Raw genomic sequence first — 11,125 nt, forward strand, 5'->3', positions numbered from 1 at the left:
CCCACAATTGAGAAATTCCAGTGTTACAGCAGTCAAGGGGAAAAGTCAGATTAAAGATTTCAGTATTTAAAAACTTAAAAAACTAGGCATGCAAAAAAAGAAAATAATAATAATGATAATAATAAGCAGTGGATTAAAGTGAGCATATTTAGATTTATATAGTCCATTTATATAGTGCTTCCTGTTAATAACAGAGACACCAGAAATACTCTGGACTGTCTTACACCTGCAGCAATGTTTTTTATTAGTCTTCTATCATGGGTGATTTACAAATAGTACTGTAATTATAATACTGTAGACAAATAATGTATTAACTGTGCAATATTTGTTTGATATATGACTTAATCATGCAAATAACTGTACATATTTCTTATGTTTACTTTTATTCTATTCCTGTTTATTCTATTAATATATATATTGTAGTTAAATTTCACACTTACATCTTCAGCACAGTGCTGATATATATTTTATATTTATATATAATTTATTTCTAATATTTTAAATCTTGTGGTAAACACTGCAGCATAATGAACATTCAGTTTTTCTAATTTTATTTTAATGTACATTTTCATATCTATTTATTTTATTTCATTTTATTTTATTGCTTTATATTTACGTACTTCTATTACATACTCTTATTCTTACTTCATAATTCTCTATTTTTTACATCAGAGCAAGTGTAACGACTTACAGTTTCCCCTTGGGAATTGATAAAGTATTTCTGATTCTGATTCTGATTCTGATTCTGATCAATATTAAAGTGAAAGAAGTATCCTTCAAAAGTTTACATGGAATTTACCCAGCTAAAGAAGTGCTGGAAAGATTTAAGGTAAATGTAGATTGTACATGTGCTTTTTGTAATTCACATAGAGAAACATTTCATTTGTTCTTTTACTGTGAACATTCAGGTTTATTTTGGACAGATAAGCAAAACTTTATAAATAGGAAAATGGGCACTAGGGTTGAGCTGAGCACTCGGATGAAACGAGTATCCAGTGCAGATAATGTCCATTTTACGAGTACAAGTATCATACAAGTAAAATGTGCAATTATCTGTACTCCTGATAAAGGAAAATCCTCATAGTGGTAGCTTTGTTTATATTATTCTTGTGATTTAAAAAGAAAAGATCAAAAAAGCTCAATTCTGAGGCTGTTCTGTCAATACTTTTCTTGTAGGTAATAAATATTGCAATCTCTGATCAACCCATTCAGGCTTAAAATAACAATTTCTGATTAGGCCCAACCCACTTTAGATTTAAACCCCACTCACATCTGGCATAAATGTTGCCCATTGCGAGTAAAGATACAGATAATTTAGTTGGCTGAACAGATACAGATATTGGTGTACTCGCTCATCTCTAATGTATGTTTTTTATATTTTATTTACTTGTTTATTTGACAAGGACAAATGCATAAGACATTGCTTCATATGTCTCTATGGGCCCCCCACCTCACAGGCCCCAGTGCACTGTCAAAATCTACGCCCCTGTCAAGCAGCATGGCACCTTACCAAAATATGTGAAGAGGAAAAAAACTACAAAGACTTTCAATATTTTAAAACACGGACATTTACTTTGAACTCCCTGGTTTAATTAGCAGCTAAAAAAGACAATAGTCCAGTCAATAATCATTAAATGTAACCGTTTTCAAATGCGGTAGCCTAGAATCGTTGCAATTCCGATAGCCCGCGAATGCAACATCGTCCACTACACAAACATGGCGACCTGCATCGGCATGGTCGCAAGAGTCGGATGCACTGCACTGTCTATGCTAAAGCCGGTCGCCAGGCAGTGTTCAAGGCAGAGGACATGTGTGTTCACCCCGCACCGCTTCTGTCACGGAGTCCGCAGCAGTTTGTACGAGCATGTCCGTGAAGGCTACAGCGACAAACCCGAGCTGGATATGAGAGCAGTGTGTGAGGAAACCGACAAAGTCATAGCAAATGTGGAGAACAGGAAGGGTGACCTGAAAGGGGACGATGTCAGGAAGATTGTAAGTGACTCTAAAGCTGCTAATTCAGTCCTCTTTGTGACAACACATAAAAAATACATGAATTAAATAATAACTATGATAATAACCTCTGTCAAAAACATGTGCCATGGGTTGACAGCTGGCTGTGTGGCTGCTTATGAGTGTTTAAAGTCAAACCGACATTGCATAGGTCTACTTTACTGAGATTCACCCAAAGAATTTGACTCAGGTTGTCAATAGCCCTCACTACACTTACATACTGTACTGCATATATTCTTGAAATTGAATACAATGTTCTGCAAGGGAACCTGTATTCATGTGGATGCCACTTGACATGTTCCACCCATCTAAACACAGTTGAAGTTAGACCAAGCTCACCCCCTCATGGCAAAGGTACTTCCCTATGGCAGTGCCCCACCCCACCAGGACAAGGCACCATGTCACACTGCAGGAACTGCTTAAAAAAGGCCCAAGGAACATGACAAATAGCTCAAGGCATTGATCCGGAGTGAAAAAGTCCCCAGATCTGAATGTCATAGAGTATCCCTGGGACATGTCAGTACCCTAGATGTACCCTTGATCCACAGTGGGACTTCCTTGGATCGGACTTGGAGCTGATCCGTCAAAGCATCGTCACAGGACCTCTGGTGGCATCTTGTGGCGTCTGGCACCAGGGCTTTTGCGTCTGTTTCTTTGAGTTCTGTGGGTTGTGAGGCAGGTTACTGGTATGTCTCATGATCAGATTGGGATCTGGGGAATTTGGACTCCAGATTCCCCAGATCCCAATCTGATTGAGTGTTCACGAGATGTGCTCGTACGCTACTTCACAACCTACAGGACTCAAAGAACCTGCCATCAAGGCCCTGGTGCCAGACGCCACAGGACATCCGCAGAGGTCCAGGTCAAGTCTGATCCAAGGAGGCCCGACCCTGGATCATGGGTACCTCTGGTGTACTAGCACGTCAAACGAATGCTGGATCACATTTGATTCTGGGGAGTTTGGAGGCCAAGTCGATGTCTTGAGCTCTTGGTCACATTTCTCGGGCCTTTCCTGAGCAGTTTTTGCAGTGTGGCATGGCGCATTGTCCTGCTGGGGGGCCACTGCTATCAGGGAGTGCTGTTGCCATGAGGGTAGGTACTTAGTCTGCAACAGAGTTTGGATGAGTGGCTCGTGTCAAGTGGCATCTATATGAACGCCAGGACCCAAGGATTCCCAGCCGAGCATTGCAGTGTAGAAGATGATTAATGTAATTTACTTCACCCGACAGTGGTTTTAATGTTGTGGCTGTGTATAAATGTCCTATAAGGGAAACATGGAGAATCCACTGTTCTACTTGCATTTCAGTTGATTGTCTGTGTGTCCACATCGTAGGTGTGTGTGTGGCAGGAGCTCAAGGCAGTGCAGGAGGAAATCGCTGGGCTAGAAGAGCAGAAGCGTCACATCGGTGCCACAGTCAAAACACTAGTGGTCAGTAAAAGTTATTACAGTTATTACTTCTCTGTTATATGCTGTTTGTGTTGATTGTTTTGAATATATAGAAGTTCTGGATAAATTTTTGTGGTGCCATAAGTTGTAAGACTATAAACTGCATTCATAATTGTGATATCAATTATCTTTTCCGCACAGTCCAAGAACGACAAGAAAGCTCTTGCCAGTGTAAGTTTGACACTTTAAACATTAAACTCTTTAATACTTGGGTAATAACTCAGCCAATCTTCATATTGTTAGTATTATCAGTGTGTTGGTCAGTGTTAAATCACACCTGGGACCAGTTCTGAGTCCTCGTTGTTTGTCACACAGCTCCCAGAGTACACCCAGGCTCTGCAGAAGGGCCGAGAGGTCCGCAACAGACTGAATCAACTCTATCCCAAAGAGAATGAGCTGGATCAGGAATACTACGGACGAGCGCTCAGACTGCCCAACACCTCACACCCCGATGTGGTGAGGTCACACACACACAGATACACACACAGAGAAAAGTTAGCGTGATTTAAAACTTCTTAAAGTGCGTCCTTACTTTTTCAGCCGGTTGGAGATGAGAGCCAGGCGAGGGTGGTGGAGCTGGTCGGACAGAAACCAGGTGAAGTGTCAGATCAATAATAATCTAAACTGCTCTACTCATGTGTGTTTTTAAAAAACAAATTTCATAATCAGTGATTTGTATCTCTGCTGTAGAGTTTGACTTCAAGCCCAGAGGCCATTTAGAGCTGGGGGAAGGGTTAGGTCTCATCAGGCAGAGGTGAGGATGACTTGCCCCACTTGATATTCCACTTCCTGTGCCAGTCGTGCGCTATTATTTTTACCTTTTGTTCATATGATTGAAAGAAAATTGAAGAGGAGAAGAGGAAAATGCATTTTTGTATGCCATAATATTTAATAATATTAAGCTCATTATGAATGAGAATCTTTATGCTTTGTTTCTCCCTCCTCTCCTGCAGACATCTAGCTCATGTCTCAGGCCACAGGTCCTACTATCTGAGGGGTGCAGGGGCCAGACTTCAGACTGCACTACAAAACCTTGCCCTCGACACACTGCAGAGACGGGTAAGCAAAGTCTGCTAAATGAACGTTTATTATTATTCTGTTAACATATAGGAGAGCCAAATTTGAGTTTTCCTTTTGACCCCTGCAGGGCTTCATCCCCATGGTTGTTCCTGACCTGCTGAAGGGGGCAATATTTGTGAGTAGCAGAACTCTGTTTCATCTGTTTCTAACGTACCTGATATTGAGGAGGTGTTATCATGATACTGCAGTTTGACTTAATGGAAGATACTAAACTTAATAACTAAAATTGAGATTTAAAATGCACATTTGTTAAAAAAGAACTGAATATTTTGCAACAAAACACTCAGGGTGCTTTCACACACAAACTCAAGTTCGTATGCCCCCTAAGTGCAGTTCATTTGTGCACGTGTGAACACAGCAATCACACCCGGACCGAGACCTTCTTGAAGAGGTTTGGTTTCAAACGAACTCTGGTGCGGTTGGTTTGTGGTGAGAACGTGTTCCGACCTGGATGTGAAGCAACTGCAGTCACATGACACATTGTTTGGGTTAAACATGAGCATGTTACAGTCCTGGAGGATTATTAATGTGCACCTCCTCCTGTACTGCCTTAATATGCACATTCAGCACATCCAATGCATCAAAACATTGTTTTCTAGTTGGAGCCACGCCTCGTTTTCAAACTGTATGGTTTGACTAAAATGAACAATGACAGCAATATAGTCCACGATGAGCAGCGCTAAAATCAACCTGCGTAGTTGTCCCTCCATTGTGACATTAGAAAGTGTCACATTTATCTTGCAAGTGTACTCTTCTTCAACGTTTGCTTTACTTCCTGGATTTTTCCCGCATGGAAATTCTGACCCATCAAGAGCAGCTTTCTCACACAAGGCATTTGATCTGGTCCGCTTGTAAATGCTGCCATGAGAACACGAACCAACTCTAGGAAATTATGCAGCTTTGGAACGAAATTAGTCCCTGATTCAGACCAAAGGAGACAACTGTAGGTCTGACAGCACCCTCAGACATAACAGTTGCAAGACTAAAGCATCTTTTAAGCCACACACTATCCCACTCTCACTGACCTCTCCTCTTTTCTCTTCTTTCTTTCTTTCTTTCTTTCTTTTTCTTTCTTTCTTTCTTTCTTTCTTTCTTTCTTTCGGATCCCCATTAGCACCTGTATACCCTTTGGCTATTCTTCCTGGGGTCCACAACACATACAATCATACACATTTATACACACAACAACAAAAACAAAAACAGCTTATCTCATTGAATAAATCAAATGCATACTGAAGAGAAATAATATTATCATCCTCTCAACAGAAATTCAGCCAAGTACAAAATCAATAGTAATTCATACATGACATAAATCATTTGTTCAAAGGCCTCCTTAACTAATAACTATCATGTGCTTTCTCACATGTAATTCCAAGGTAAACAAAGGGTTTAAAGTCATTCAAAGTAGATCACCAGATTTACAGATACATATTTTCTAGTGTATGCGAAGATGATGTTTCAACAAAAATTTAAATCTTTCATTACTATTCTCTAAGACAATATTTGCTGGCAGATCATTCCACTTGATCATGGCTCTGTACTGTATGTAACTGTTTTTTGCAGAGTACTTGTGTTTGCTTTCGGCAGCATGAACCTCATTTTGTTTCGTCCCCCTCCAGGAGGGTTGTGGGATGCAGCCCAACACCCATCTCTCTCAGGTCTATTCACTGGACCAGACACGTTTCCCAGACCTCAAACTGGCTGGGACTGGAGAGGTCGGAGTGGCAGGTGAGGCTTCCTCTTTCACTAATGTTAATGCACTGCATTAAAAGGCAACGTCGACGAGGTTTTGAGTTTCCCAAATACCCCCAACCCGTCCACTTCTATTCAGTGCGAGTGAAGGGGGGATTAAAACATTTGCTTCCAGTAGTGAGGCAAATTCTGTATTCTTAAGCAAATGTGTTATTCATTCCTTCGCTTGCACTGAATCGAAGTGAAAAGGAGGTAAATATTCACCAATCGTAATTTTGCGCATGTGTGACTGTGCCCTAAATCTAAATCTGACCTTTGAATGATGATGTGTGTCCGTCTTCTCCAGGCTTTTTCATGGATCATGCAGTAAACTGGAAGGACCTGCCTGTCAGGTGAGAAGCAGCCCTCACCTCTAGTTTGCTACAGATAGTGTCATTTCAGCAGGAATTCTAGCTGACATGATCTGTCATCTCCCGCTGCAGGACGGTGTGCAGCAGCACCTGCTACAGAGCGGAGACAGACACGGGCAGGGAGACATGGGGGCTCTACAGAGTGCATCACTTCAACAAGGTAACAACAAGTCCACTATTTTACAACAGCAATTAGAAATCAGATACATACAAATGTGCATTGCCAAATCTTTGTAATTAACTGTGTGTGTGTGTGTGTGTGTGTGTGTGTGTGTTTCCGTCCAGGTAGAGATGTTTGGAGTGACAGCAGATGAGACGGGAGAAGAGAGCTCTCAGCTGCTGGAGGAGTTTGTCTCTCTGCAGAAAGAGATGTTCTCTGCACTGGAACTACATTACAGGTTAGCGCAGACACACACACACACACACACACACACACACACACACACAGTCACAGTCACAGTCTAAGTGGCCCTGTCCTTTCTTACATCCATTAAATTTTACATGATATTAGAATTTCTAGCTCTAAGCTGTGTTTGTGTGTATCTGCACGCAGAGTGCTGGACATGCCGACACAGGAACTGGGCCTTCCAGCATACCGAAAGTATGACATAGAGGCATGGATGCCTGGGAGGGACAGCTACGGAGAGGTCTGTCCCATTACATCACAGATACCAGCTAACCTTACTTCACCAGTATAAGTCAGATATGTAGGATGTGACAGGATGTCAGCTGAGATATTTGCTGACCATGACTTAGCTAAAGATGCTAATTCATGCTGCAGGGTGGACATGGACAGACACACAAACATGTCTCCAGTGACTCCCTTAACTTGTCAGTCAAAGCCTGCATGCTCGCCCTCACAGTCCCATCTCATCATTCCTCTAAACCTCTGAAGTTAAACAGGATGAAAAAGTCTCTAAAGCCCCAAAAAATTTCAATGTTTTGTTGCCAAACAAGTGTTATCCATGGTTGAAAAGTGGATTTTTACATCCTATATTTAATTCATTATCTCCTACATTAATAATGGCGAGCAGAATCTGTAGCATGCATGCATGACCAGGGTGGTGTTAGAGGAAAATGTAGCAATAAGGAGGCAAATTTGGACTGTGTTTAGTAACAAAATGCTAATGGAGGAGAAAGAAGATGATGATTTTTTCCAGTTAAACCAAGCCTGAGTATTGTTGCCGTACCCACTGAACTCCACAGAGCCAGTTCGCTGTATTTTGCTGCTGATTCTGATTGCGGTTCTCCTTTCTCTATATTCTATCTAAATGTATGTGTCAGATTTCCAGTGGGTCCAACTGTACAGACTTCCAGAGCAGACGTCTCAACATCCTGTATGAGAGAGAGGACGGCAGCCTGCAGTACGCCCACACAGTAAGACTGCAGATGAGGCAGCACTGCTGTACATTCCTGCGGGGTTAGCTTACAGCAGTATACCACCTCCATGATGTGTTTTATTTTCTAGGTGAATGCTACAGCGTGTGCCATCCCTCGAACAGTCATCGCCATCCTGGAGACTCATCAGACCAAAGTAAGATGCCAACATAAGGGCACACTTCACACATGAGGGTTCCCCAAAAGCCTGGAAGTCTTAAATGCATAAAAAAATGTCCTAGAAAATAAAATAGATTTTAAGGTCCAGTGTGTAGGATTGTTGAGCATTTATTGGCAGCAGTGATATATAATATCCATAACAATGTTTTCATTAGTTTATAATGACCTGAAAATAATAATAGTTTTGTTTTTAATACCTTAGAATGAGCAGTTCATATGTACACAACAAGCAGGTCCTCCTCCACGGAGTCTGCCACGTTGTTTCTACTGTAGCCCAGAATGGACAAACCAAACACTGGCTACCCTAGGTTTCTTACACGCAACCTCACTACTAGATGCCATGTAAGCCCTGTTTCCACCAAACCCGTTCGGTATGGTACCTTTGGAACCAAAAGAAACCCTTCAGATATGGGACCTTGACCCTGTTTCAGCTCAGCCCTGAGCAGAGTGACTGTTCGCTATTGACCAATCAACAGACTGCAGTGTTCACAGCTCCACCTTTTAGTACCAGATCTGTGTGCTAGGTACCCCAACAGAGGGGGGATCAAATATGGGGACAGGACAGTACAGAACAGTTCCATTGGTACCATCCACAACTTTTCACAGTGGAAACAGAAAAACTGCAAACTAAACTGTATCATTCAGTATTGCCGGTGGAAACAGGGTTTAAATCCTACATACTGGACCTTTAAATGTCCTGGGCAACAATGAATTGTCTTGAACAGGTTGTAATGAGCAAGAAATTATAGTCAGGTTGTGATATGAACCACGATGTCCCTACGTTATCTTTTATTTATTTATCTTTTAAGATATTTTTTGGGGCATTTTTAGCCTTCAATGGATAGGACAGACAAGTGTGAAGGGGGGAGAGAGAGGGAGTGACATGCAGCAAAGGGCCACAGGCTGGAGTCGAACCTGGGCCGCGTGGCAGCAGCCTTGTACACGGGGCGCCTGCTCTACCACTAAGCCACCGACGCCCCGTCCCTACAATATCTGACAATAGCTGAAGATTCTGCACTGCAAATGAAAGAAATAAAATAAAAATCTCATGGCAGACTTGTAGTTACATTTGTGTATGTACAGAGTAGTTGTGTATGTATACACCCAGCTGACAAAAAACACTATAACAGCACGTTAGCGACTAAACACGGACCGAAAAAGTTTACATGAAAATGTGTAAAAACCGTCTTTTGAAAAATATACGTGCACTTTCCTCCCTTCTCTTTGAGTCTTCCGTCACCTTGTCCACCTTCTACTGAATTAATGTGTATTTATTTGCATGCGCCTTTTTTGAAGTGGCTCCCCCTTGTGATTGTATCAGGCAAAACATTTTTATACAAATTGTAATGTATTTCTTAAAGATTACTGACATAACATACAAATAATACTGCAGTTTCCTCTATATTGCTAAACAGTTTTACATTTTCCTGAGGGAGAGAAATTGTGTGACAAATAACACAGGCTCAGTTGGCTTCATTAAGGGGAAACGATTTCAGTCTGTATTGTAACAGCCCACTAATTCCCATGTTTCTTAATCTGTATAAGACACCTCTTCATGTAAACATATGTTTTTCATTTACATGCACACATGATAATGAAATACATTTAACTATGTGTATTATATTTCACTTTTGTTAAGCCCCCCTCTGAAACAGGTGTCAAAAGACAACAATAACACAACAATTACAGAATTGAAGGAGTCACAGTAGAAGTGTAAAAATGAAAAGCGATGTATTTACAACCTTAACACAAGGTTCTCAAATGTGGGGGAGAAAGGGATAAAATGGTCGTGCCAAATTGAAGAAACTAATGTGACAAAATCAAGCCTCAACTAACTTCTACCTCTGAAAACAAAACCCAAACCCAAAACCTAACATTCTTATCTAAAAAAGAGAGTTTCACCAAACAAATACAAGAATGGCAACCACCATTAAACCTAATGTTTCCAAACAAAATGTAGGGAAATGTGTAGGGTACCCACCCACCTATTGTCCTCAACCTCGCGTCACATACCTTTTTAATTTTTAACAACGTTCTCAAACAGAGCAGCAGCAGCCCAGGCAGAACTCCTGGATTTCTATGATTTATTTTTATTTAGGCATTTTAAGTCCTCCATTAAATTGGGCCTTAATGACCTCCAAAGAGATTTACTTCTACCCAATTGGTGGATTCCCAGCTAATTCAAAACATTTTTATAATTTCCTTAACATGAGTGTTCTTCTGTGTCTTCCCCTCCTCTGTCCTTCCTCTCCATCCCCTCAGGAGGGAACAGTGCGTGTCCCACGAGCCCTGCAGCCCTATTTGGGCTTAGAAGTGATCGAGAAGCCAAAGTACTCTCCACTGAAATACATCGGACCCAACCAGCACCATCGACCACCCAGGCCTGCTCCCAAAACCAGATGACACAAATACAAACATGCAAACACCTGAGGTGGGAGCTTGAGGTGACAGATCCAAACCTGCAGTTTACTAATGATAAAAATATTCGTCTTACTTTGTCAAATGCCATGAAATTGTGAATGTACGCCCAAACGTGTTGTCCACAAGGAGGACCAATAAAGTTGAGTGCTTGATTTCTGGCTGTGTTTTTCTCATGCCTGTCTGGTGCTGTTAAATACAACATATAAACATACTGAATGACACTGTGACCTTGAGGGGGAGCCTGCAGATGGAGAGCAGAAAGTCCCAGAGGTGACTTAGACTCCTGTTAATGTGTGTTACATTACCAGCTGTTACAAAGTATGAATAATTGATGTGCAGGAGTAATTAAGCAGCAGCCAGGGGAGGTGGTGATGATGTTTGCACGAACCTTGCAAATAAAATTAAAATCTGTTATAATGATATTCTCACTGGGCATATTTAGTATGATTTGCATGGAGGGAAATTACAGATTTTTTATTTCCTAGTAGCCACTTTTGCACCCTTACAG

The 11,125-nt window shown here is 41.3% G+C and overlaps 1 protein-coding gene across 1 annotated transcript; it reads left to right on the top strand.

Annotated features, from left to right (window-relative positions):
• Window positions 1-1,689: 1,689 nt before the first annotated feature.
• On the top strand, window positions 1,690-10,769 carry sars2 (seryl-tRNA synthetase 2, mitochondrial). The gene is made up of 16 exons (XM_033630719.2): window positions 1,690-1,992; window positions 3,344-3,439; window positions 3,599-3,628; window positions 3,773-3,913; window positions 3,998-4,052; window positions 4,148-4,211; window positions 4,411-4,516; window positions 4,605-4,652; window positions 6,157-6,265; window positions 6,576-6,621; window positions 6,712-6,799; window positions 6,925-7,037; window positions 7,193-7,286; window positions 7,924-8,016; window positions 8,108-8,173; window positions 10,459-10,769. The coding sequence occupies exons 1-16, from the start codon at window positions 1,717-1,719 to the stop codon at window positions 10,597-10,599; spliced, it is 1,566 nt and encodes a 521-aa protein (XP_033486610.1). The 5' UTR covers window positions 1,690-1,716; the 3' UTR covers window positions 10,600-10,769.
• The last annotated feature ends 356 nt before the right edge of the window (window positions 10,770-11,125 follow it).

Source organism: Epinephelus lanceolatus, chromosome 4 (genome assembly GCF_041903045.1).
Source record: "Epinephelus lanceolatus isolate andai-2023 chromosome 4, ASM4190304v1, whole genome shotgun sequence".
Lineage (NCBI taxonomy): Eukaryota > Metazoa > Chordata > Actinopteri > Perciformes > Serranidae > Epinephelus > Epinephelus lanceolatus.